Source organism: Apteryx mantelli, chromosome 2, assembly GCF_036417845.1.
Source record: "Apteryx mantelli isolate bAptMan1 chromosome 2, bAptMan1.hap1, whole genome shotgun sequence".
Classification (NCBI taxonomy): Eukaryota; Metazoa; Chordata; class Aves; order Apterygiformes; family Apterygidae; genus Apteryx; species Apteryx mantelli.
Window position 1 is genome coordinate 162,367,985 of NC_089979.1, and position 27,863 is coordinate 162,395,847.

Below are 27,863 nucleotides of genomic sequence, written 5' to 3' on the forward strand. Positions count from 1 at the left end.
TTTGATTCTCTGTTGTGGAAGAAAACCCAATTCACATCCTGGGAACTTCCTGCGATGGAAACTTGATGGCACAATTTTCTGATTCTAGTAGTGTCACAGGAGGATCAGGGAACACCCTTAAAATCACAGAGTAGTACTTTCACTGGACATATGCTGTACAATGTAGAAACACTCAAAGGATTAACAACTATCGGTGGATATATCTCTAGCTGTGCACATATGGCAAATCTACAAAGAACGGATTAGAGATATAGGATATGAACCTGCAAGGAAAAAAACACAGTGCAGTCAAAAATGAAATCATATGAGAAACATTATGCCTGAACTTACAGAATTTTATACAAATTCTTTGTATTATATGATTTCCTATTTGTACGGTTGCAATATGCAGCGATCCCACAATAAGTGATCAATCCCATGATGCTGTGTTTTGTGCGCACAGATCATGAAAAAAGAGTATCTGCTCCAAAGTTTACAGTCCAAGAGCTATTTCTTGCAAGTGCATCCACATGATTGCACTGTGGATGTGTAGAAATCCAGTTCCAGGCTTTAGCCCAGAATAGCTATTTAAATAAGAAACATCTTTATTCTTCCAATATTCATTATTAAAACAAAACACATTTATTATGAATTTAACAAGACCCATGCATTCCCTAGCTAGGTGTGCTTCATTGCCCTCTTACCTAGAAAGCTTTCCTAATGTCAAACCTAAATTTTCTTTGCTGCAAATGAAGTTGGTTCCTTCTTTCCCTATCCCCCAGGGGCCATGGGGAAAGATTTATCACTATCCCCCTTACAATAAACTTTAACGTATTGCAAGATTTTTATCGTGTCTCTCCTTTAGACTCTGCTGTGCCCAGACTAAACAAACAATCCTTTCAACATTTCCTCCTAGGTTGTTCATTCTCTGCCCCTGATATTCCTAGTGTCTCTCTCCTGGACTCTCTCCAGTTTGTCTACGTTTTTCTTACAGTGCGGTGCCCAAAACTGGACACTGTATTCCAGCTGAGGCCTTACCGGTGCCAAGTAGAGTAGAATAATTATCTCCTATGTCTTAGGTTGCAGCCACACATCCTGTTCTGGCTGCAGCTGAGCTGGGTGAAGAGTTTATTTCTTTTAGCCCACTCCAGCTGCTTATCACCACCCCTCAGCTGCAGGCTCTCCCCCTCCCAGGTCAAGCAGCATAACCGCTGTATGATCGCTCCCTAACGCAATCTGGGTAGACGATCCAGGTCAGAGTCAACAGTCCAAACAACAGGTCTTTTCTAATCATCATTTTAGCAGAACCAGGCGAGGCTGAGGTATAAGCAGGTATGAAGAAGCCAGAAGCTCTGGTGGAGGGCAATGATGAGCAGCGGGGTTGTGGACAGCAGCTTCTGCTGCAGGAGTAACAGCAGCCAGAATAGGACATATGATCTCAGATGCAGCCACTCTCAGCCCCAAGTCTCTCCCTGCCATGCTGCTGCCCAGCCAGGAGGTCCCCTTTTTGCCTTCCTCCTCCCACAGCACAGCAGTTCACACTTAATCGTCATGTTTATAACATTTTTCCAACTATCAACGTCATTCTGGATTCAGATTTTGTTGTCCTGAGTAAGACCACCCCAACCCGAGGCACTTTTATAAGCCCATTCACTTTTCTCACACCCAAGCTGATTATAAGAAGGCCGAGCAGAGCAGAGAGGCTGGTGGAAATGCCCTCCGAGAGCGACAGCAGTATGTTCATATCCGCCCCCTACGAGTTTTCATCCTCTTCTGCAGGCACCTTAGAGCGATGATGTTTCGTGTCTGCTTACAACGTTGCATGGAACAGGATCTTAAGGCTTATTAGTGTCACAACATAAATTTCCCTTACTTTCCCCATTTATCCTGTCCTACCAGGACATCATGCAAGCTTGTCGCACTGGTGGGAGAAATACAGCTGAACAGTTTGGAAATACTGCACTGACTAGACTGGAGATGAGTATTTCTTTTTTTACCCTATAGCTTCTGCAAAGAAATGATGGAGAACTGAGCTGGCTGCTGATCAGTCCTGCAGACCCTCCACTCCCCTGCAGAACAGTGTTTCATGCTCTGAGGGATGAGGACTTTGGGAAACAGCAATCCTAAGATACTCTTTTCACAAAACAATTAGCGCAAGCTGAGGACCTAGGACATTTCTATACTAACCAGAACCACCGGACACAGCGAGACCCTTCAGAGAGCCCGAGGGACGCTCTCCCACAGCTGGTGTTTCATTCTGCAGTTTGATGGAGTTAGAGTTGTTTGTTTTATTGACTTCAGGTCTGAGCATAGCTGCATCCCACCCTTCGATATCCATGTATCCTTTCCCTGCCCATCCTCATTCTCTACTTTTCCCTTTCTTGCCCACTTTCCTTTTCTCTGCCCTTCCTTTGAAATTGTCCTCCATCGGTTTCCTTCTTGTTTTCTCAGGCTCCCCTCTGTCACTTCGCCATTCTCCTCTTGGCACCACCAAGCCCCTATTAACCACACGCATGCACGGGTCTGCCTGGGCACAGCTGTGATGACTCCGTTCAGGCTGCAAATCCTGTCTATTTTCTCAGGCTCTTTGGAAGTGGAAGGTTAGGTAGTGAGAGCTGATGGCAGCATGAAGTAATAGGAGTAGAGATGAGGTGAAGTTCTTGTTCTGTCTTGCACACAGACTGCCAATCATGCCATAATAGATGGTGGTTCTAGGCAGGGAACAGCTTTTCAGCCCACCAAAATTGGACCATTAAATGGAATTTCCTCTATGGGCTAATCAGGATTTGAACCCATTTCTCTGGAGATAAAAGGCACAGCTCAATCTCCTGATTTGCAAGGTCATCTGGAATACAAATCAACTTTCATGTATTCATTTGAAATGGTTTTTTTAAGTAAGGGATTTTTTATTTTTTTAATCTGCTTGTTAGTGCCTTGTGCCTAAACTGGAGCTGTGAAGTGACTTTTTCTCACTCCAGGCTAAATAAAGTACTGTACTGTTTTTATAAATGTCCTAAGCCTTGCCAGAACGCTGGCAATGAAAGAGGCTGGCAGGAGACAGGCACCGTCTCTGTTCTGTATCACGGAAGTGAGCGCGAGGACTCTGGCCAGTGCCTCCCATCCGCGGGAACGCGACCAATTACCGCGCGCATGATGTCATTGGATGGCAAGAGCACTTCCCTCTCCGCTCTCCCCGCTCTGCCAGCTCCAACCTTCAGTGTATTTTCCTCAGTCTGGTCCATGTACTGTAATAACTAAGTCAACTGGAAAAAATATTGAAGAAAAGACTGAGGAAAAACAGAGTGTAGGGGCAGCTGGAGCCAGCAAAGAAGGCACACTGAGAGCTATAAAGAAGCTTTGTGCAGCAGCTTCTCTCAACTTCGGGATATTTAGTTCCACAGGAGTTGGAGAAGATGGGTAATAAGCTGGCCTTTATTTTAAGGGATATCCCTTGTAGTCTCAGCTGCATAAAGATCAGCCTTTGGGGAATGTGGAAACAGTGCTAACAGTATCTCTCTTTCAGTACCTCCTGCTGCTCACTCCATTGAATGGCCTCGGTCCAGCTAGGGGGGAAGAAGCCTTCCATCCCAAAATGGTCATCAGCCTCTGAAGGAAAAGAGGTGATGAAAAGAGGCTACAAGTGATGAAGTGAAGTAATAATTTATATAAAGATCTATTACCGCAGCACTCGGATGCCTGCTCAGGAACAGGGCCCAGTCCTGCTAATTCCTGAGCGCTAGGAATACGTTAGGGGACTTCGCATGCCCCGAGGAGTCTGTTGTGCAACGCCCCAGCGCAGACGGGGATAGCGCGGGTGCTCGGCCTCGTGCGGGGGAACTGCCCTGGGAGCAGGATGCGCAGGGCAGGGAGCAGCGGCCTGGGCTGCTCCAGAGGGGAGGAGGAGTCGGGAGCCGAAGGCCAGGCAGCGTCCTCGCTGTCCCACGGCACCCGAGCAAGAAGAGCAGAGCAGGTCCGGGGAAGGCAACCGGGGACAGCCACAGTCCACGTCACCGGTCAATATACACATCTAATTGCTTATGGCATTGGCTGTCAAAACCCTGCGAGTCGACACAGCCAAATGGCTATGCACAATTCAGGACTACGTACACATTTGCAAATCGGTTCTGTATTGTTGTGCCTACGAGCAGTGCTGATTATGCCTATCTCACTACTTTATCTAAGTTTTACAGGTGATGGGGCAGATCTGAGCTTTGAGGAAGGACTGGAAGAAGACGCAGCCTTGCAGGCATCGAGCAGAATGTCCCAGGGACCAAGGTGTTAAACTGATCAAAACATGAGTTTAAAATTTTGCTTGGAAAGGAATTCAAAATGCAGTTGCCTTGAATGTTTCACAAGGGAAGGCCACTCGAGCTGCTCTGTTGTGCTAGGCAAGCCCGCAAACGTTCACACTTCCTTTTAACCAGTCACCTGCACACAGCAAATGTTTTACTGCCCTCAACCTTTTCCTCCCCAAACCTAGGCTTTTCTGTTCTGCCTCCATCACAAAACTGGCTTCAAATCATGTCTCAAGTCTGACGTGACAAAGATGAAAAGCAAAAAGACACCAGATTGCTGACGGGGGCTCTGACTGACTGGGACGTTGCTCGTAGCTGGAATGTGCTAAGACTGAGAGACAGCGAAGGACACGGACTTCTTCAGATGTAATTGCAAGGGTCCACGGGGACTTGTCTCTGCCTTATGGAATACTTTGCAGATCTTCCAACTCATAAAATGTAAAGTGACATTAAGTGAAATAAGCCACTTTAAAATTCAGTTATAAGCATCTTCAAGAACCAGATAACCAAATTATAAATTGTTTAATAAAATAAAAGTTCCTCTTGTTCTAGAAGGGTTTTTTTTTAACGCCTACTTCAGATTTTCAGTTAAATGTATTGTGACCAATGCAATTATCATTTGCCTCTATCTCAAGATTGTCTAATCAAGCACTAGTGGGCTGAGTATTCATATGTGCAAATAGCGGTATCGAATTCTTTTCTTGTGGATTTCATCTTCCATTTCCACTCACCAGAAATATAAAAATGTGGCAACAAGGGCTAGACCTAAGAATATAATAGATAAAACTGGCCTGGAATAAACATAGGCTAAAAATCAGAAGCAAAGCTGATTGTGCTGCAGGAGCACAGGAGAGCAAAACAAGGAGAGAGAAAAAGGAAAACAAGCAGAACTAACTACTTTTAGAACGGTATTTGCTGCTGTAATGAGAGGGATTACACAATATTTGTCTGCAGCGGTGAGGGGCCGTACGCGGTGACCTCAGATACCCCTTCCAGCTCCTTGGGCACACGGACAGCGTTATGCTGAGCACAAAAGAAACACCTGACCTCGCTCTCCTTCTGCCTCTGAACACAGCAGTGCAGGCCGAGGTTTATGGGCAGGAGAACCAACTTATGGTTCACAGGGTGTTACCCACACTCCTTAACGTGTGGATTTAGGGAGGGTTTCGGCACCTCAGTTCCAGGGGTGCCAAAGAAAACACTTCCTAACCACCATCATTGCCTAATCTCTTAGGGGCTCTTCTGGTTAGCTTGAGAGCCTGAGCAGCTCCCACCTAAACTCCTCTGCGCTCTAGATTCAGGCCAAATGCTACAAGCCACTCGAGGGATCACTGGAAGGACATACTCAGAAGAGCCCTGACAAGCGCCCTCCCCGCCTTTCGTGCAGCAATTTGGCCACGTGCTCAGGAGGCAGATGCGCGCTGTAGGCGCTGCTCAGCCTAGAGCCACTGGCCATTTCTTAAAAAACAGTGAGCCCTGCTCAGTTTGGCACCAGCCAGGAGAGGCTCCTCCAGGGCCAAGAGCCCAAAGGACACCAGCTCCTAACGGGCCACCCTGCGGCAAGGGCTTGAAGCTTCAGAGAGGGGAAGAAAGCGGAGCGGACTCAAACACAGCCCACCGCCTAAACCTCCCAGCACCTCCTCCACCTCACCCTTCCTGCTCCTCATTGATTACTCTCGCAACTGCCTGTGTAGCACATTGCCTTTCTGACTCACTCTCTGCATAGGAAGCCCAAACGTCTAACCCAGGTGACCTGGCTCATCCTCCTGAAGTCAGTCACATAATTTTAGCTACTGCAATGATTAATGGGCACCAAAACTAGGTGGCCTCTATCCGGAGCTCAGCTCCTTAACACGACCTCCCCGGTATAAGGTGACTGTTGCAATTAGCAGCACTGCGACTAACCAAATAAAAATAGTTTCTGCTTGTGCTGTGCAGACTTTACAAGCATTTCAAAATGATGCAGAGCTTTATAGGGCATTGCTTTTCCCTGCCAATCGAAGGAACAGCATCCATGAGTCCCATGTACCAGATACATCTGTCAGCAGTTCACCAGAAACATTGTTTCCCCCTTTGTGGACGCAGTCTCCGTCTCCGCTTCAGGATGCAGCAATCGCATTGTGTTGCCCAGTCCTCAGAGTGGCTGGTATTCAGCAGAATACAATATCCCCTCTTTGGTATTTTGTATTGTTGCTTTTGTATGGCCATTTGGGGAAGAAACGGGTGTTTGGAGTGCCTGCAGAAACGCAGCGAGAGCTGTTGTTCCTGCTGAGTTCCTGCGGGCACCGTGGAACAAGCCGGCTCCGGAGCCTCTCTCTCTCGCAGCAGCGAGATCCAGCCGAACGGCTCCTGCCGCGCTTGCACTGCGCCCCGGCGTCCCCCCCGCGTCAAGCGCTCTGGCCGCTGGCGCGAGGCGCCTGCAGAGGGGATGGATCGGTTAGGTTCTCTCGTGTTTCTTCTTCCACCCCGGTTTCGATCTCTGTCATGCTTCCCAACGCTGCAAGGCACCCGGAGGTGAGCCAGCCCCCGTCCGGGAGCCACCGAGCTGTGCCGGCTCGGTGCCCAAGCCAAGCGCCCTGCTGAGACGGCACGGGCAGGAGAAGCTTGCGGCCGCCCACTTGCAGCCCAGCAGGCCTGCCCTGCGACGCAGAAGACCAGCTATCTCTGTTGAATAACATCAGCTAAATTATTATTAAATACGGAAACAGGCAGGCAGGCAAAGGACTCTGATTAGGCAGTCGTTTCAGGAAAGGCCCTGTTAGCTTCCTTTGACACTGCCATGCATCGGTGCAGCCGAGATCCTCGGAAGAGCACAGTGAAAGCCAAGACGCGGGGCAGCTGGCCGCCTTCCTGCCTCCGTCCTGGCCCTCCCAGTCCAGATTGCCTCCCCTCCCCTGAGGGAAACGGAGCACAATATGCACTCTCCTAATGCAATTTTGGCCAGCAGCTATTGCTTGAAAGCTTTGCGGTGGTCTGACATTAAAAAATTATAAATCTGTTAAAAAAAAGTAACACTCTTCTGGAACACAGTCACACTGTCTTGATAGAAAGAGCCTGTACCAGCATCGTTCAGCACATACGTAGTGATGGCAAAGAGAGAGAGTCATATTCAAAAGAAGGTCCTGGCTGCCCACAAAGACGTTGACTCTGTGATCCTTTGTATATCAGTCTTGTGGTTCAAGGCTGTTTCTGTTTGCAATACATAAACGCATTCAATACTTCTTGGTGCAATACCTACCTGGCTTACACTGCTAAGACATAACTTCCAGTTTGTGACCAGGTGGAAAATGTCTTGCAGGAAAGCCAGTTATGTGCCCAGTTTTCACTGAAAGGTGAGGGGAATTAGGAAGGGAGCTAGTTCTTAAATTGGAGCTTCCTTTAGGTGAAAAGTCCCTGACTGAATTCGTATTTGGTAATCAAAGGTCAGCAGCCAAATCTACTTCCCTATTTTAAAATTCCCATGAGCTTCAAACCCAGCAAACATCTCACTCTTTTTTTCCCCCCCTCTCGCTCTAACTGCTCTCATCCAGTAGCAGCATTTGGTGGAATGGGAATGGGAGGCCATTCTATGTAAATTAAATGGACCTCATGAAGAAGATCTTAGGACTATTTTGAAAAACCATACGTTTTACTGAGAGCCGCCCATGTTAATAAACATTCAAAGGTTCAAAGCTGTGTGTTAATCAGAGGAGTCTTTCTAATACAATCTGTTACCATGCAAGCCTGCAGAGAAATCAATACGGATGAAAAGAAATAGCTGAAATCTTCAGGTCCTTGAAGAGATCAGAAGTAGAAATTGCACTATCTGGATGTTTTCTTCCTGTGTCTGAATGGATCAGCACTGAAGAAGGAGCCCCTGGAACAAAAGTCGTCACTATACCATTGGGATTCCAGAGGTTGCAGCTATCGTCCTATTGCATATCCTTGGGAAAGTCCATACTGAAAAGACTGTACTGTGCTGCGATGCTTGAAAAATTATTTGGGTTGTGGCATGCAACAAACATCTATTCATTCAAGTCTTGCAACTGTGACCCAGCCCCTCATCTTGCACAAGATCTATAAAAAAGGCTGAGTGACTATAAATGTGTCCCTTGAAGCAAATTATGGAAGACATTATAGGAAGATGGGTTTCTAGCCAGCTTTTCCAGCTTAATGAATTCCTTTTGAGGATGTGTGAAAGCTCCATTGAGACCAATGGTGAGTATCCTTGGACTCCTCTAGCTGGATTTTATAAGGGGTCCCAACTATTGCAGTCTTTTTTCTTTTTTTTTTCTATTTTCAGAGAGCAGTTAGCAAATAATTTGAAATGGAAATGCTACAGTTCAAACACTTTTCACTGTGAGAACAGACCTAACCGATCCATGAAGAATCAGCAAAAAGCCTCTGGACAGATTCAGCTGTATCACGATAACAGTCAGCATGCAGATTATTAGAATTTGTGTGCGGCCCATTCAGGAAGGGATAAGAAAATATTTTCCTGTATCTTCCACATTAAAAAAAACACATTTATTTCATTAGTGCACAGATATGGACTTTTAGTGTGTTCCTACAGACATCAACTATGCATAAATATGAGATGAGCATACTACGGGTAAAGGAAGACTTTTCATCAAATGAAATACCTGTATGCTACCTTCTATTTATGACACTTCTTGCAACAAAAGAACTTTCAACTACACATTTACTGTGGTATTAATTGACTTTACACACTTCCTGGTTTTCCATTAAGATGGATAGAAAGAGAATAATCGGTAGTATTTCTCTGCATCCTGGGTGCAGGCTCTTTTAGCAAATCATTGCTTCAATCACTCCTGCCCAAGATGTGAGGATGAGTGGAGGAAGCAAAGGAGACAAATTCTGAACTATATGGAGGGAACCCACCGAGGGCAATGAATGGGGAAAAGAGGGATGTTTCACCTGGGAAGGAAAAGGCACAGGGCAATGGGGAAAAAGATCATAAAGAAAGAGAATGGCGTACAATATGCAGAGAGAAAGGATGGGAAAAAAAATGAGTGGAATCAAAAAAAAGAAAAATGAATGATGTTTCAGCTGAAAAGTTCATCACAGGTTCTTTATTTGTGTGTCTTCACATCTAGTTGTACTAGAATATCCTGATATTCAGCTTTTCTCTTAGGTGCTAGAAGAAGCCACTGGGCACATAGGGTTAACACAGTATTACATACACTAGCACGTGTCAGACAAACTGCATACGCTGTGTTGGACATCATCAGATTAATTCTGCAACTACTGTCTACACACTTCTTTGTAAAGCGCTAGGTAAATGTTAAGCATCGTTATTATCCAAAGAGGAGAACATACCAAAACAGGTGTGTCATCACATGCAGCAGAGGTCAACGCACTGACTAAAATCGATGTCATTACCTGTAGCAAAGAACCATACAGTCTGTTGTCCGGCTTTCCACCGAGTTGCCAACTTGAGGTGTTTTTGCCTTTACCACTAAGGCCTAATACGTGAAGCATTTGTATAGAAGGGATTTCTACACATCAGGAGGATCTTGCTACAGCCTACATTAGTGGATGACATGTGAGAACCAGTCCTTCAACAAGTTTGGAAGTCCAAGCCATAGATTCTAAGCATTTCCCTATTTTATTGTTTTTCAGACTACAGAGGGAGGAAAATTAATTCCCCATGTAATTCCATTGAAATCTAGTGTGCAAACTGAGGGACTGCATTTATTTAAGTCTGTACCAATATTTATGAGATGAATTTTGGCCCAGAACATGTTGGCTGATGGCCCGTTATTGGGAGATGAACTAGACTGCTTCAGCAGCAAGACTCCCCAGCCACTGGGAGTGAAGGTGGGGAGCGGGGAGGAGGAAAGAGAAGAAAAGGGCAGAACAGAGCGTCGAGACCACGATAATCAATGGTTAGGCAGGCGGAAAAAGAGATAGAATCACAGGATGGTGATTCTAGCATTTTAATTCATCTGCTGTGGGGTTTCAAAGTCAAATCAGTGGCTTGAATGTAGCCTTATCTACCTTGAGCTGCATCACAACGAGTTATATACTTGCCGTTATTTAAAAAACAACAACTTGGGTTAAATCGTTCTGCTAGAGCAAGTCATGCCATTGACTTCAGTGAAAGCAAGAACAATACACATGGGACAAATCTTTTAAACCTTGCTCACTTCAGATTCAAGAAGTACACCTGGCTTTGGTACCGTGGCACCAAAGACCCGCACAGCTGAGAATAAGAGGCAGTTCACATCAACACAGGGGTGATGGTTTGGTGATATTTGAAAGTAATTAGACAGAATAGAGCTAGAAAGAGGTTGAAAAGGATTATAAAGGAAGGGAGGGAGCATGAAAAGAAAGTGCAGCTTGCTCTTCACAGAAAGTAACATAAGAAAGATGTAGACCTTTTCTACGTTTTGCATGTCCTGGAGACAAATTTTCAGTCTACCTTTCTGAGTTATTTAAAAGTTGCTAAGGCTGAAGAATATACCTCTTTCAAGACACAGATTTTCTGCAGCTCTTTAATACAGAGATACAAAATATAACTCCATAGCCTTAAACAAAGTGGATCATGATGCAAAAAAAAGCATATGCCTTCTGAAACTCTCAGCAAAGTGATCGACGTTGGATAATGGTTTCTTCAGCTCTCTACAGGGGAAGCAGTTCAGAAGCACTGTGGCAGTCTCATGTAAATTAAGACATGGAAAGTTCTCCTGAATTAAAAGTCAAAATTAATAACAGAGTCCGGATAGGATCCCTTGACTTTCTTCATTTCGACAGTAAATACTACTTATTTAAAAATATTATTCTACTTTAGTTAGTTTGTTACAAATGTTTGCATTGTGAAATCTTTAAGTCTTCTGTTTACTTGGGTAGCAGTCGTGTCTCAGAGACTTCCACCTTTTCTTTTCATTTGGGTTTTCCCACCATTACCTGTAATTTTTTCACCTCCAAAATGGATTACACAGTGATTTAGGACAAGCTGTAAGGGACCTGTAGGACCTTTATGACCGTCGGTCTGTGGACTGCAGAGAGCTTTTGACCAATGTGCACATAACACTCAAGCTCCACACATTGCTTTGGATACCTCCTCATTTCTAGGTATAATTCACATTTTTAGAGATATGCTATTAAACCGTCAGTAATCTGGAACGCCACTTAAACATTGTGCCTCCTTCAAAGCTGAGTTGTAGCTGTTAGGAGCCTGGTTTTCTAAAATCGATAGCTGAGTGGTTTTGCTTTGAACATTAAAACCTGCCCTTGGTACATTTCAGGATTCTTAAGTCAACCCAGCCTTTTCAGATGTTATTGTATTTATTACATCTTTGCATTTGCTTGGTTGATTTGCTCATTTATTGCTGGATATGGTGGGGGGTCCTAGTTTCTAGCTGAACTTTTACGAAAGGCAGAACACCTTCTGCGTTTTGAGCTTAGGACATTCCTGGTTTTACAGGTGTTAAGCACAGACTTGCCAGGGGACTCAGGAGTGCTGCAAAGCTTTTCTTCAGCATTAGTAGAAGCAAGCAGCGTGAGCCCTCCAACGGCAAGCAATAGGGTTATGCAGCAATACCATCATCTCCAGCCCAGCCAAGCTGAGGCTGAACCCAGACATGCTGTGCAAGAAAGTAAATAGGAAAATGTGTATGTCTGAAAAGAGAATTTTCCCTGTCGCTATAATGACTACTATGCCTCCTTGGAAAAAGCAACATTTTGTGGTACTTTGTTCAGGAGGTTTTTTTTTTTTTTCCAAGCATTACTGCCAGCTCCAAATGTTCAAAAACTATAGTTTGACCCCCAAATCACAAGACTGTCTACAAAATAATAAATGTGGAGCTCTTTTACTTTGCTTTCTGGGTTTTGAGCCGTTAGGGTGCACCTGGGTCACATTTGCAATCTTTATTCTCTAACCATTAGATCTAGAAACTTACTTCTTTAAAAAAAAAGAAAGAGGGAAGCTGAGTTTCTAACCTCATTACACACCTCTAGGAGCTGGAGTGTAAGTGAAACATCAAACATCACAAGACTTGTGATAAAATCATGAGAGCTGACAACATCAATTTAGAGTAGGAGGTGGGATAGTAGGGGAAACTCAGGGCAAACGAGTTTAGTTTTTATCTTAGTGTTTTTATAGGCTAACGGCTTTTATCTATAATCAGAAGTTTGCAGTGGCAGTTCTTTCTTCGTGTCTGACATGCATGACATTAAAAGGTCACTTCTGCATGCCATTTGCTAACTGCATCTTTCTATCAGAGACAACATGAAAAGGTAGGTGGACCGCTGGTATACCTGGGGCTAGCATCACAGCAAAGAGGCATTACGGACGTACAGGTCGAAAGCGCGCGGTTGAAAAGGTGCCGAGAAGGATTCCAGTCCCCTGTTGAGCGTGACGAATGCAGGGTGTTTTCTCACAGCTATGATGTTTACTGCCTGAGTGAGGAATACTGTACCGAGAATTTACCCGTCGAGCTCATCACTCATTTTGAAACGGGTGCTTAAAAAGCATTGATTGCCACATCTTTTATGTCTCGAAATGATCTTAAGAAAGAACATGGGAACTTCAAAATCGACACATAGTTAAACCTTTCACTAGAATAAATTAGCTGTAATTAAGCCAAGTAATTAAAGGATCATTGTGATCATAGGTTAACAGACTGGCCAGATCAAGAATTCAGGTCAGTCTTAAGTAATGCCAAAGCGGTATTGGTGACAAAGCGGCCAGCTGTCCCTCTGCTACTACTACTAGTTTCCAAGCCATGCTTTTATTGTTTGAGATCCTCCAGCTGGGCAAAGGGACTCGTGGGCTCACAAGTCCACTCAGACATAGGTGACGTATTGTCATCAGCAGGTTTCTTGGTCACCCACCCGCTGCCACTGGCCTGATCTGTCACTGATCTGAAAAACGCCTGGGTCACACAGTGGCCAGCCGGGAGCCAGCTCCGGCACGATGAATACTCCTGCTCTTTCGTAATAATCCAGTGATCTAAAGGGGGATGTAAGCCTGGTTCAAACGGCCAGTTCGCTTCAGCTGCTTTGCACAGCTCCAGTGGTGCGAGGCCAGCAGAGTGTGCAAGCGAATTTGGTGCGACAAGCTAAAGTTTTTCTAAATGATGTAATGCTGACATTATACATCCTCGACTCATTAAACAGGCTGCGGTATCTGCATGGGACCGCGTTCTTTAGTTAAAGTTCCTGCATGATCAGGTTAGTGATTGGAAGGAGAGATACAGCCCCGGTGTCGCGGGTCAGCCCAGCGGCGCCGATTCACCCAGCGTTGCCCCGGCAGGAGCAGACCCCCTTCTCCCCTGCATCACCCAGCCCGGGCTCCACGCTCAGGTCCAAGGGCTCACGGGCCCTCCAGGCCCTCTACAACGGAGCATTTTTGCCCTCCTTTCACCCCCATCTCTTACTGTTGAGCGACAGCATTGGCACCGCTCACACGAAGCTGTAACTCTGCAGCCTGAACTACGACCAGCACTAGGGCAGGAGAGGGAGGCAGAGATCGATGGGCTAGGAAAAACTCCCTTAAACCCTCTGTCTTCTCTATCATGAGTATATATCAAACAAGGAATTTTCCCCATAGAAATGATGTTAAGCCAGAGTTATGTAAAGAAATTAGGAGACTGTTATAATTACCCCCCCAAAAGCATTGCAAAGCCAGGAAATTCAAGTTAGGTATATAGGCAAAAACTGTCAGTACTGAAATGCAGAATTCAGACATCCAAGTAACCTCAGGTTTGCTCTGAGGTGATACGTAACCATGTGTAACTTGAAAGCACGACAGAATTTTAAAGTTTGTAGTCTGAATTTAGAAAAAAACATAATTTTAAGAGATAAATTAGTTTTTAAAATACATGTCAGTATACTTTTGTTCCACATATTGCGACAGGACCAGGGTTTGACCCCTCCGTCCTCACGTCCTCACGATGCGTCCTCACACCTTGGCATTCAGGCTCATTTGATAGATGCCATCTTCCTACCAAAGCCTACTGCAGAGGTCAAGAAGGAAATGCACTGTCATCTCTGTCTGCTTTCTTGGGGGAGCCTTGAGGTTAGACTTCTGGATTTAAAATCTTACCACAGAGACAGCAAACAAGATTGGCTAACCACAATGACTCGACTCAAAGAACTGGCAGCATTGACATAATGTAGGCATTCCTGAAAATCTAAAGGCAGAGTCCTGCCTACTTTTTTTTTTCTTTTTAATAAATAGCAATCCAAAAATGTAGGGCAAGAAAACTCCGCTGGCATCTCAGAATTTTATTTCAGCCAACATCAATCTTTCTTCTCTTCAGACAAGCTGCGTTATGCCGGTAAATCAGTAATGTTAGATCAGTCAAACAAGCTGAACGTAAAAAGCCGAGGGAACAGACCAAATTTGTATTGTATATCTGACTTACTGAGATAAAGGAAAATGGCTCATAAAGTTCAATCTTAAATAAATACGAACGCTTAGCAAGAGTACACAGGAAAAAGGAAACGCTACAACACAAAACTTGCAGAGGCCTCTGATTAAATGTACAGTCAAGTGGGACACGGACTTGGGATTCCCCGTATCCGGGAAGGCCGCTACAGCGCAGGAACAGGTACTTTGGGGACCCCCTGGCCCTGGGGACTGCACTGCAGTGGCTGAAAACGGGACTTCCCTGCCCTTTCTGGTGGACGACCCCTTCGTAGCCGGGACGGCAGCAGCAAACGCGTGCCAGCTCCTGAGTCGCTGACGTGACTATTAACTTCCCTACGAGCTTGAAGTGCTCTATGTTAAAGACACCAGACTGTGAACGGCTGAGCTTCGGGACCAGCAAGCGTTTGCTTCAGCTGATCATAACATAGTTCCGTAAAAACTGGGGGCTGGGAGCTCCAGCAGCCAAGGAATGGGTGCACATGGAAATATTAACCATGTTACAGAGCCTGGTACCAACCCCCGGCGAGACCCTAGAGGTCTAGGCACTCTTTTCACCATGCGGCATGCCGAGGACCTCCTGGCTCCCATCAGACACATCTCCTCCACACAGACCCCGACATTTGCAGCTCCCAATCCAGCTCCGGCAGCTCGCTGGAGGAATTTTAGGTGCACCTGTATACTAGGACACAGGTTTTGAAAGCTCCTGTACAATCTTTTTCAAGATTGCCACATCTGTAGGAACAGGATGTCTCACTGCTTTGCAGATATCCTGAAATAACCCTTCATCAAGGCATATATTAAGGTAAGAGTAAAGAAAGGAACGTACATGCGCATATAGACAGCACATGCATTAGATTTGGAGAAGCCAGCAAGAAAAGCGTGCTTTCCTCTTCCCGGACTGCTGAGCAGCTCCAGGAGGGCTGTCTCTGGTTCGTCCAGCTGGCAAGCTGTGAACTGCATGTGGCTAGCATCCACCAACCCCATACAACGATTTTCACTGAGGTTTTCCCAAGGAGGGCCCAGATGTGAAAAACTGAGCTTCCCTTAATGTAGAGCTCACAACAGATCTGCCTCTACTCTACTCCTATGGAGCGAGGGAGACATGCACTTGTCTCTGGAAAGCAACCGAAAAAGAAGGTAGAAAGGGGATGAGAAGGACTCGAGGTCACCCATCCGTTCACTTGGGACTTGTCTGATTTTGCTTCACAATAGGATACAGTAGAATTGGAACAGGTCTATTAGATCATTGGGTAGATCTTATTTGAAGAGCAGGATTAATATCTTCCCACAGCCATCCACAATGAAGAATGCTTCAGTTGCCAAAATAATCCTGTGCTGAATAGCGAAATCCACAGGTGGCAAGCAACTCTCAGTGAATTTGCTTTCTGGGGTGCTTATTAACTGTACATATTTAACATCAGCACCATTCTCTCAAACACACTAGCGCGTTTTTTTCTGTGGTGCCCTACTGCCTGTTGGCCCAAGGAACCAGCATCCTGGGTTCTGTCCCGAAAGGCTGGATCCGTGCTACCAACTGGTGGGCTGGTCCTTGCCAAGACATTTTTGGAGGAATTATAAATTCCTTCTTACAAAAGGGAATTATATGCGGTACTTAGGCAAAACAGGCATTCCATTTATAAATATAATTACTTTTGCTATTCCATCATGAAAAAGAATTTAGTAGCGAGGGATACAACAGAGAAAATTATTTATGTGTTGACACTTTCAGTATAAATAGAAAACAGATCTGGCTGAAACTAAGTGGGAAATAAAAAACATGAGAAAATATGTGAGATTACCAGTTGGGGAGATAACTTATGACCACTCTAGAGAATTCTTTCCAATGGAAGCACTGTCCCTCATCCTGCTTTATGTTTGGATTTTAATTATGTGTGCATTTATCTGACAATTAATGCGCAACTTTGCTTGCGTTTATTGGCAAATTCTATTCTTTAGCCTGATGACCTTGAACATGGCAAAGCAGGTGCTATTCTGCACGGCGAAGAAGAGAACAGGACGTGGCTTGCACATATTCCCTCTGCTTTAGCGCGCAGGAGCATGGGGTAGGGAAGAAAGGAGTGAAGATGCCAGTGAAGCTCACATGCAGTGACTATATGCAATACTGTCACCTAAGGAACGATTCTGACCTCGTCTCTTGAATTCAAACACACAATCCTTTTACTTAGGCTGGTTGTCTGGATATGGCCTTTACTGCAAGTGTTCTGCTTTAGATTTGTGAAGAATATTTTTATCCAGCATCTTCATTCTTAATGATATTAATGATTTATCACATATGGTGCACTATATTTTTATAAAGCTGCAAGATACCATGGTGATTAACACCATATGAGGACCTAAATAGAAGGGAACAGAATAACAGAAATGTCCTCCCAGCAGATATAGGGCTTTGGTGTGTTTTTAGGAAATGTATCTCAGCTGCATGATTTTACTCTGGACATAAGAATTGTAGGAGTTCCATAATAGAAGACTGTACTGTACTTGATAATGCTGTAGAGAGAACAAGAGACCTTATGTTTAATTTCTCCCTAGCTTTAATTAGGATTCTCAGATCAATTATGTAAGGAGAGATTGATTAGTCTAGCTCTTTTGATCATAAAGATTTATTACTTTGATTTAAGAAGGCAGGAGGAAAAAAAAAAGAACCAGAAGTATCTCCTTGTGTTTGTGTGTGTGTGTGTGTATATAAATGTATATTATACATTTATATACATGTGCTTTTATATACATATGTATGTATGTATGTATGTATGTATCCCTCACCATGTTTCCAGTAGGAAAAAGATTCCAGCCTCAAAGAGCCTTGCAAATTTATCCTATCGATATCCCAGTCCCCACACAAACTCTACTCCCTGAATCAATACGGTAGTGAGAAACTACTCACATTTTACCTGCCCGTTCAAACCCTTTGAAAGGCTGGAGACCGGCAAAGGTTGCTTTAAACGAACGCGCTACGGGCAGGCACACTGCGGGCTGCTCCAGCACGCCCACAGCCCTTCTCTCGAAACAGCCGTCCTCACCCGCTCGGGTTTGGGCCGCCACTAGGAGAGCAGCTCCCCTCCGCTTTACTGGATCCAAAGCAAGGATTTAGCTAAAGCACGGCAGGCCAGGAGAAAAGGGGATCGTTTCCAAACGCTGGCACGCACTAAGCAGCCAGCCTGGGGCTGCCAGGGAGAGTCAGGGTGAAGCTGGTGCGGCGTGAAGGGGCTCGACGTGAAGCTTTGGCTCCTGCCGGGCTCCCGTGGGAGACGCCGGAGGGGCTGGGGACGCCGAGGGGCTGGCTGCAGGACGGGCACCCGTGGGTGCCCATCGCTCCTGGGGCCTGGGGCTGCAAGGAGAGCCGGGAGGTGAGCGCCAGCAGCTCCCCGTGCGTCTCCCCTGCGGCAGCGCAGCAGAGGTGGAATAAAAAAAAGCATCGGGGAAAAGGCAGTTTCTGCTAAGCTGGTCACTAGCAAAAAGAGGCAGCCAGGCCCCCGAGGAGGCTCTCCTTGCCTAAGGATGAAATGGGATTAGGATGGTAACGCTTGCTCCGCTGTAATTAAGGTGGTGTCAGGATTTTCATTAAAAAGTTTGTTTTCATTGAGGGGCTATGGCTCAGAGAAAATTTTTGCTTGAGGCTGAAATATAACATTGGTCTCTGCTAGAAAATGCATGCGCTGCTTTTATGATGTATATAATTTAGGTATCTCAATGTAGTCTTGACTGTGGAGGCTCTACTATTGTTTCCATATGTATGCAGCTAATTGGCTTCAAACATAAATTAAAGAAGTAAAGGATTGAATTCTGGCTGGACCTTATATAGGTGACACGTCCCCATTGATTGTCTGCAATTAACTTCCAAAACCAAAGGCCAGATTCTGCTGTTCTTACTCAGACAAGTTGTTCTGCTGAAGCAAACCGCCGCAAACAGGATTGGGCTCCCAGCGTTTACCAGGCTTCAACCCTCGACACCTGCCTCTCCCACACAAGCGAGGCCATCCAGTCTAGTTCCCGGCAAAACTGGCAATAAATGACAACGTTACCTCTGCTAATAGTATCTAAATTCCTATTATCATAGCACTGAAGATCTCTTATCAGGAACCAGGACCCCCGTGCCATAGGTGCCATGCAAAACACAGGACGAAAATATAGTCCTGCTCACAAAAATTTATGATCGAATGCATGTAAACAGACCATTTTCCCTGTTCCATGGCCAGGTTCTCATTATTCCTGTTAAGTAACCTGAGTGTAACGCACCACTCCTGCAAACAGCAAACACTACTGAGGCGTTTATTTAACTTTCTGCATGATAAAGTCCTAACTTCACACCAACTACTCGATAGTCTTTCCCTGGAGGCGCACGCAAAGCGGCCAGCTACCGCCGCGTGTGCTTGCTGCTGGCTGTGCTTTGGCTTGCATGTATCTGCAACCCAGCCAGCATTCAGCCCAAGAGATGTACTGGTTTCAGATACTAATTAGATTTTACTCAAACTATTGGCACGCTACCTTTCTGGATAAAAAAAAACCAAACATGCAACTAGAAATCTTTCATAAAAGATCCTCTCTCCGCTGCCCACCCCCACAAATATGTCAAAATGAAAATTCAGAACATTAATGATTATGAAATCAGTTTCATAAGGTTGTAAACAAGACACGAAGCGCCACAAACCAGGCAAGTCACAAAGAACGGAACAGAATGAAGTTCAGAAGTAACTTTACGGATGCTTTACGTAACCTCATATGGATGCTAACAATATGCAGCATAACACAGTACATACAGTGCATCGTTCTCTGTAAGAAAAGATTATATAAACTGCTAGTTTCGGAAGAATTTAAGCATTCCTGCAAATGCTTAAACATGGAACAAGCTCTAGTCAGGTAGGTAGCTGTCTTCGGTAAAACTATTTATGCCCAGTTTAGTTACTTATCTGCCCCGTTTAGCATCTCCAGGATCACGGCCTTTGTATGGAAAAACACTTTTACCGAATTTCAGTACAGTGAATCAGCTAACACTTCTTAAAATGGTAAGATTCCAGTGTAAGCAAGCGATGCTTTTACTAAGTGCAAACATGCAGAATTAATATACCTAATCGATAAAACTTCTCCACATAGGAAAGTATTATTAATACTACTGCCACAGCCATACAGGTCAGGCAAGCCTAATTCCTCACGTGGATGAACTTACTCAGATATGAGTACATTTTTTGATTTCATTTAAATTACTTGGAAAGAAGTTAGAGTTAATGTGAAAAGAGCCAGACGATGCCAGCGTGAATGCGTCTACATGAGGGTTATAGTATAACCACTAGTTTTAAATTCACACTTTGGCTTGCACAAAAAGAACATTTTCTTATGAAGATAAAAGCCTCCACGTGTAATAACTCGATATATAGACAAGCCCTAGGGGCTTGCATCTTGAGCACTTAACATTTTTGGCCCTGTCTTAATGGATAAAAAAGGTGTGTTTCTTAGTCACATTAGCCCAAAGTAGCTTAATAGGATGAAAAGGCCTTAGGCTTTGGCGAGACGAAGGTGTAAAGGTGTGATGTTAGCACATACATCACAGTGCGGGCAAGGCTGCCTTTAACACGGACCGAACTAATCAAGTTAAAGCAGGCAGGGGAGGGGGAGCCTAGAGCTGAGCGCGACTGTCTGAGCCCACGTTCATACCCCTGCTCGAGACCAGGTTGTGCGGGGAGCAGCCGCTGCAGAACACAAGCCGTGATAGTTCATGGTGGAAAGCAAGTGAGAAAACCAAGAACTGAAACTTTGAAGTTTAAGTTAACTTTTTAAAACTTTTTTTCCTCAAAGACCATGAACTGTACTGCCTCCAAAAAGAGTTTACATGATGTGTCCATCGCTCCGGAGCACCTGATGCCTGAAATTCTGCGGCTGGCTGGGAATGCTGCTGCGCACCAGAAGCGAGGGTCAGCCCCAGCAACCAGCATCTCGCCAAACCGCTGGGAAAGTCGCCACCGCCCGAGGGAATGTCGTACCCAACATCCAGGCTGGGCTGCTGCCTGAAGAAAGACAGAGCTACGAGATGACAAGGAAGCAAAACTGATGAAAAGGAGAAACAAACATTTCAAGTTTAAAACCAGACTTCTGCAACGCATTCGTTAGCATATGACAATTAACATACGCTAACATTTCTTTTTTTTAGTCCAGCCAAGTTTAGAACAAAAAAACTGGGAGTCACGTATTTGTATGACGCAATCCTGACTTTGCCACTTGATTTAGGCCTTGTTTACAATTCCTTAAAATTATCTTGGGTTTTCTTGATGCAGAAAGAACAAACCAGTTGCTCAGCTATTTCTGAACTCCTTAGGGGAGCACTAATGCCCGTGCCGCAGGCGGTGAGGACCCCCAGCTCCACACCGCCCCTTTCTCCTGCCGTTTGCCGCTCTTGCGGCACGGATGGTTAAATGGGATGTGCCCAGCACAAGAATCTCCCGGGTTTTCAAAGCAGCAGATTGAAGGGAGCAGGTGTTGACTGCAGCGTACGATTAGCAATTTAGCACTGGTTAAAGACAAAGTGTCTTAATGCATTAAACATTTAAAAAGTTAGCATGTTGCCAACCTCGTTTGTTGAATGACGTCTTTGTGATAACTTGATCTTTTCTGCTATGCAGAAATATGTTCAAAGAGAACAAAAACTAAACTTTTTATTTATTTTATATAGAATAGTGAATGATCATTAAACTGGTAGGGTTCTGAACTATCGTTGTAGAAGAGACACTATCTGGATCCCATTCCAGGTAGAACCTGGAATCACCTCATTTCTTAGCATTTCTGTTACATAGATCGTTTTGGTGGTACAACAGTATTTACAGGACCTGTTCCTCTAATATTATGTTTTTGCTATAAGAACGCGTGTTTTTCAGACAGAGACAATTTATATTAGGTGGGTAGCTTTGGCCAGATATCAAAGTTTTCCTGGCAGAGCCGCTCGAGCATCCTGCATCAGCAAGGCACTCCTGCACTGGATTAATGCTTGGTGGTACAACTTCTCCTAGCTTTCCCCTGCCTTCGTTGAGTGATACAAATAATGCTAGCAAAGACGGTGTCCTACAGTTGCATCTCCACTTCCGGCTGCTGTTCACGAGTGTATTCCAGTCCTACATGCTTCTTCACACCTTTGATTGCCACAGCAATGGCAGCAGCAGTTTACAGACTAGACCTGCCTAGCTTTGTTCGGACACGTAGCTGGAGGTGGTGCGCGTTAACGATAGTTATAACCAATGGGCATAAGTCCCTTAACAACCTCTGCTCCTAGACCTCGCGACACCAAAACTAATTTTGTCCTGCCTCCGCTAGGATTTTATGTTGCAATAACAGTGTCAATATAAAAAAACAACCAAGAAAAATGTGAAGCACTTAGTTAAACGCACGCCTCCTTTTGCATAAAAGAAAAAGCCCAAAGCACAGCTACCTGCGGTTGATTGAAAGGTATTAAACGATGTTTACACAGGAGGGCTGGATGAACCATGTGTGGACAAGTGAATCTAGTGATTTTGCTATTTCTGCTGTGGGGTGCGACTGAGTTATGCCACATGCAGCTGATTCGAGCCCACAGCACGCTCACGTGTCTGAGCTCGGATCAATTTGCACATGCACAGTGGCTCTGACACATCCTAGACTCATCCCGGCCGCTGCGCACGCGCGGCAGATCTGCACATGCACAGTCATTATTTCAGGAGATGGCCATTTTTTTTTAACAGACCAGATGGCAACCTGGCAACCCTAGCGAAAGCCACACCAGTGCTCCTTGTGTGCAGGTGCTACGGCCTCTCGCTCCCCCTCCTCTGCCTCCCCTCAGCTCCTTTTCTCTCTGCTCCGGCCAAGTCTGAGCCTGTACAGCGCTAACCGCTTTCGCTTCGGTTATGCTAACTTGCCCGAGTTAACAAAATTCAAGGTACTTTCTTCATGTTAGTGCATAAACAGACAGGTTCCCATATCTGAGGTCATATAAGCAGTGGACCTTTTCAGTCATTTGGAGACGTGGTAAGACAAACATTTAGCAAGCTGTTTTTTCAGTTTGGCAGAAATTAGTACATTTGCAATTATAGGGCCAAAGAAGTCATGACAGCAATCCAGCTGGTTCCTCTTGTCTTTGCATGGTTGGGCGAAAGAGTTGTCTTTATATATACATAAACATGTATACGTACATGTATATGTGCGCGTACAGATAGTTATATGTATTACCTGTATTTCCATATATAGACAGGTAGTGGTCCTTATTATTAATGTCACAAAGATCTAATTTAATCTCCCACAAAGCTAGGAAGCGAATCAATGGAGACTCTCTTTTTTGTTATGAAATGGCTCCCAGGAAAACGGTCCAGCCACAGCACGCAATTTGTAACGTGGTATTTCTGAAGATGCCAAGCAAAAATTCTGGGGAGGAAGAAGAGCGAAAAGGTCCGGTCGGCTCCGTGTTTGTTTTGGGGTCGAGAAGGGCGACTCGCGTTGGCCTCTCCCTGCTCTCCCCGACGCGGCCGTGCGCTGCCCCGCGCAGCTGTTTTCATCAGCAGCTGGGCAGCAGCCCCCAAGCAGGGGCGACGCGGCACCGGGCCGAGCCCCGCCGCCCCCGCCGCCCGCAGCGGCGCCGCCCGCCGGCAGCGAGGCGGCCGCGGGGCTCCGCGGGGCTCCGCGGGGCGGGGCGGGGCCTCCCCCCTCCTCCTCCTCCTCCTCCCCCTCCTCCTCCCGCTCCCCCTCCCCCCCGCCGCCCGGCGAGGCCCGGGGGGAAAGTCCGGGGCGCGCCGCGCCCGGCCCGGCCCGGCCCCGCGGTGCCTCGGCCGCCTCCCCGCTCGGAGCCGAGCCCGGGCGGGCTGCGGGCCACGTTAGCCGCCGGCTGACCGCGCTCGCCCCGCCCCGCCCCGCGGCGCCGCGCGGGCGGCCAGGCCCCCGCTGCCCTCGCGGCGGGGCTCAGCGCGGGGTTTCATTATTTATTTATTTATTTATTCGCCCCCCCCCCCCCCGCGGGGCTGCGGGGAGGAGGCATAAACCCGGGAGCGGGGGCAGGGAGGGAGGGAAGGAAGGAAGGAGGGGGCCCGTCCCGCCCCGTGCCGCGCCGTCCCGTCCCGTCCGCGCTCCGCGGCTCCGCGCTTTGGGCGCAGCCCGCGGCGGCAGCGAGCCCGTGAGGTCAGTGGCGGCGGCGCGGGGCGGCGCGGCGCGGGCGCAGTGCGGGGCCCGGCGCGGGGGAGGGCGCCGCGCCTGTGTGTCGCACTGGCGGCGGGGGCGGGGGGGAGGTTACCCAGCAGGGCAGCGGCAGCGCCGGGATCCCCTCCCCACCCCGCGGGCTCCCTCCTCCCCCTCCGCCGCCTTCCTCCTCCTCCTCCCCCTCCCTTTTTTTTATTTTCGCCCTTCCTCCTCCTTCTTTCCCCAAAGTTAAACTTCCTGCTCCCGGCCCGGCTGGGAAGGGGACGCGCGGCCCGGCCGGACTCGGCCCTCGGCACACACAACAGCTGGAGCTGTCAAAACTTCCTCCGCCCGGCCGCGGCCCCGGCCCCGGCCCCCGCCGCCTGCGCCGCCTGCTCCTCCTCCGCCCCCGGGGGCTCCGCGCGGGGGGAGGGCGCGGGGCCAGTGTACAATGAAGCGGCGGCCGCCGCAGCCGGGCCGCGCCGCCGCCGGAGCCGCCGCCAGCCGCCGGGGCCTCTGAGGGGGAGCCGCCGCCTGGCGCTCGCTCGCTCGCTTCACCTCGCCCAGCCCCGGCGGACCGCGCCGCGCCGCGCCGGGGAGGGGGTGTTATTGTGTGCGAGACCCTTCCTTCCTGCCCCCCCGCCGCCGCCGCCCGCCTCCCGCCGCCCTCCCCATGCTGCTCCCCCTGCTACCTGTGCTGGTCGGCGGCGGCTGAGGCCAGCGATGCGCGGCGGAGGTGGAGGAGGCGGAGGTGAGGAGGCGAGGAGCCGCGGGAGCAGGAGGAGCATCGGGATCCCCATCACCACCATCCTCATCTTCACCCTCATCACCATCATCCATGTGTCTCTCTCGTCCTGCTGACTAGGATGTCAACGGAGGACAAGAGTCTGGCGGCGGCGGCGGCGGAGCCGCCTCGGCAGCAGCAGCCCCCCGAGCCCGGAGCTCCCCCCGCAGCCGCCGCCGCGGCCGCCGCCACAGACAAAAGACCTAGGGGCCGGCCTCGCAAAGATGGCGCTTCCCCTTTCCAGAGAGCCAGAAAGAAGTAAGTTGGGCGGCGGAGCGTGCGAGGCGCGGAGGGGCCGGGGGCAGGCGGCCCGGCGCGGGCAGAGCTGTCAGCGGCGCCGGGCTGCTCGTCGCCCCCTCCCTCCCTGCTGCCTCATGCCATTTTGAGAAGGGGCCTTCTTTCTTCTCCTCCTCTCCCCTTTGCACTTTCCCCTCCTCCTCCTCCTCCTCCTCCTTCTTCACCTTTGTCTTCCTCCGCCTGCTTTCCCTTTTCACTTTCCTCCTGCCGTCCCCGTTCCTTTTCTTTTCCTCTTTCTTTGGAGTTTCTCCTTAGCTCTTCCCCCCTCTCTTCCTCCTCCCCCCCCCTTCCTTTGCACCTTCCCCCTTCTCCTTTTTGGGTCTCTTCTCCTCCAGGACGCTCGGTTGCCTTCAGCGTCGTCTGGATATTCTTTACTCAATGGTAGTTCGTCGCTGGGTATTTTCCCCCCTTTTTTTAAAAAGAAAGGAACGATGGTTCTTGCCCTAAGTGGATGGCTACGAAAACACTCCCCCCCCCCCAACCCAGACGGGTGCGGACGCACACACACAAAGTTTAGGCAGGAGTTTCTGCGGCACCGCCTCGCTCGCCGTGTGCTCGGCGCTGCGGAGCGGCCGAGGGCAGCTGTCAAGCAGCCTCTCACGGAGGGACGCGGCGGCCGCGCCGCTGGGACGGGGAGGCTGCCGAGGGCGAAGCACAACAAACACCGGCGGGGGAGGGGGGGCGGGGGGCTGCCTCCTCCTCCTCCTCTTCCTCCTCCTCCGGCGGATTTCCCTTCGCCGCAGCCAGGCGGGCACAGCCCGGGCAGTGCCCCGCAGGCCGGCGGCGAGGGGCGGGCGCGGCGCTCGCGCGGGGGGGGAGGGGGGGCGCGGCGCGGCGCGGGCGTTCGTTAGCCCCAACGGCCGCGGCGCGCGCCCCAACGGCGGCGCGGGGACCCCCGGCGCTTCGTGCTCGTCTCGTCTCTGCGCCGGGCGGCGGCGGCGCAGGCAGTAAGCGGGGGGGAGGGGGCAGGTGGAGCGCGGATCCCTTGGCCCTGGGCACGCCGAAGTCTGGGCAGAGGTAGCGCCCAGGCGCGACTTTGACGCGCCAGGAGGCTCGGCGATATGGGCGAAACGGCGCGTTTGCTTGCTGTAACGCTGACACGGGTTGGGTGTCGCGTCAGGAGGCCCGATGCCCGCGGCGGGCGCAGCGCCGCTGCCGCCCGCGCTGCGCTGCCTTGGGGCGGCTTTCGCGTGCGGCGGGTCTCGCCGTGACAGAGCTTGCGGAGGCGGTAGCGGGACAAAGGTGGGCTAAGGCGGCTTCAGGGGACGCACCGTGGTCTTCGGCCCCGGAGGAAGCCTGCGTGTTGTAGAGTTGGGTTTCGAGTTTGTTTCCCTTTGTTTTAAAGGGACGCTTTCAGCCTGACATCAGTTGAGTCTGTTTAAGCAGGTGAGTTGCTGGTACTCGGTTAAATGCCCACCGCAGCCGGCTCAGTCATTTTCGGGGTTTCCCTGTGAAATGACAAAACACTGGAAGGGAATTCTTCTGGGCAGGAAATAAACACACGTAAAGAAAATACTTTATTATAACCTGAATTTTTTTTTACATATTTATGCTGCATAAATATTCCAAGACAGACCTCTCATTAGTTAGGGATATCTGGATGATTTTTATTCCTGTTGATGAGTTTCCCTTGAAACATTTTAATGTTTACCCCCTGTTTTGGTGGAGATGCATCATACACAGCTCCTTCCTTCAAGAATCTTACATTTTTGCTTAGTGTAAATTTTCTTATAATGCTAGTTGAAAGTAGTTGGCAAACATATATTCATTAAAGTTTTTAAGTTCATCAGATTTACACTTCAGTTTGACATACTTCAGTTTTATATCTATGTACAGAATCCAAGCCTTATATAGGAAACCTTTGAGTTTTTATTTTAAAATAAGTTTTAGGAAGGAAAATATGAATCCATCTGAAGTGTAGCAGTCTGCTCAAAAAGCCACAGAGTATAAAAAGTGAGCTTCTCTTCAAGTAAGGATTCTCAAAATACTATTATTTTTGAAAATTGCCATTTCTTTTGTACCAACTTGAGGTTGTGTACATGCTTGGTGAAAAGTGGGTGTTACAGAGGTAATTCCATTTTTGGTTAGACTTGTGGTTTTGTGGGAATATTGTCAACTAGTATTAGCAGGAAATAAATATTTTCTAGTAAAAATATTTACTAATCTTGACACGAGTATAAACATTTGCATAAGAGCCAGAAATGAAATTAGCTGAGACAAAAATGAAAATGACTAAATACTCTTCTTCTCCGCTTTACTGCTGTCTGATGTGGGACTACAACCTAATCACCTGTATCTTTATGGAAAACCAGTAATATTGGTAAAGGTGTTGTACACTGTAAGTCATAAACACTTTTAAAACTAGGTTTGTATCAGCAGTAATGATTTTCTAAGTTTTTCACAGAGTAGATGAAGACTGGACTTTTTTAGTTGCATTTGTTTTTGGAAAAAATGGTTTCATTTTATAAGTTTTACTATTTAAGCAATACTGATTACAATTAGCTAAGCAGAGGCAGAAATAAAACAAGTAAAAATAATTTCTGTTATTTTCATATAACTGCTTGGATGTGTCTTCCTTTTCACTTCTGCACTTTCCAGTTGGATTAATGTGCCTCATGTAAACCAGATAAAAGAGCATATGTCAGACCATTTTCTGAACTGCAATCACATGTCTAAATCACTATTAGCCATTCAAATTGTTCAACCGCTTTATCCCATTATAGGAAATGTTCCATTGAATGTTCGGTCTAAGTGCAGCCTAAGTAATGATAAAACTAAGAGCCCTGCATTAAAACAGCATAGCCAAAATAGAGTATTTCCTGAGCAATGGACGTCTCCATTAAAGAACAATACAGAATTTGAAAATTCTGTAGGTTGGTATTTTACCTTCTGGAAGGCCGTGTATTTAAGAATTTGATGAGTTTAAGCAGACCGATGGAGAACAGCCTTGAATCTGCTTCTGTGAGATGCCAAGGATTCACAACTCTTCACA

The 27,863-nt window shown here is 47.5% G+C and overlaps 1 protein-coding gene and 1 long non-coding RNA gene across 8 annotated transcripts in view; one reads left to right on the top strand and one right to left on the bottom strand.

Annotated features, from left to right (window-relative positions):
- LOC106485308 (uncharacterized) overlaps positions 1-25,120 on the bottom strand; it is a 35,786-nt gene extending 10,666 nt beyond the window's left edge. For all 4 annotated transcript variants that reach the window (XR_010883536.1, XR_010883537.1, XR_010883538.1 and 1 more), the window contains exons 1-3: positions 25,036-25,120; positions 24,483-24,651; positions 22,855-23,046 (exon numbers count right to left, since the gene is read on the bottom strand). This is a non-coding gene — a long non-coding RNA (uncharacterized lncRNA). The remainder of the gene's footprint in view (positions 1-22,854; positions 23,047-24,482; positions 24,652-25,035) is intronic.
- The window catches only part of KMT2C (lysine methyltransferase 2C), a 204,826-nt gene continuing 201,608 nt past the window's right edge, over positions 24,646-27,863 (top strand). For all 4 annotated transcript variants that reach the window (XM_067291962.1, XM_067291963.1, XM_067291964.1 and 1 more), the window contains exon 1: positions 24,646-24,832. In XM_067291962.1, coding sequence (XP_067148063.1) covers positions 24,657-24,832 — 176 coding nt within the window. In that variant the 5' untranslated portion in view covers positions 24,646-24,656. The remainder of the gene's footprint in view (positions 24,833-27,863) is intronic.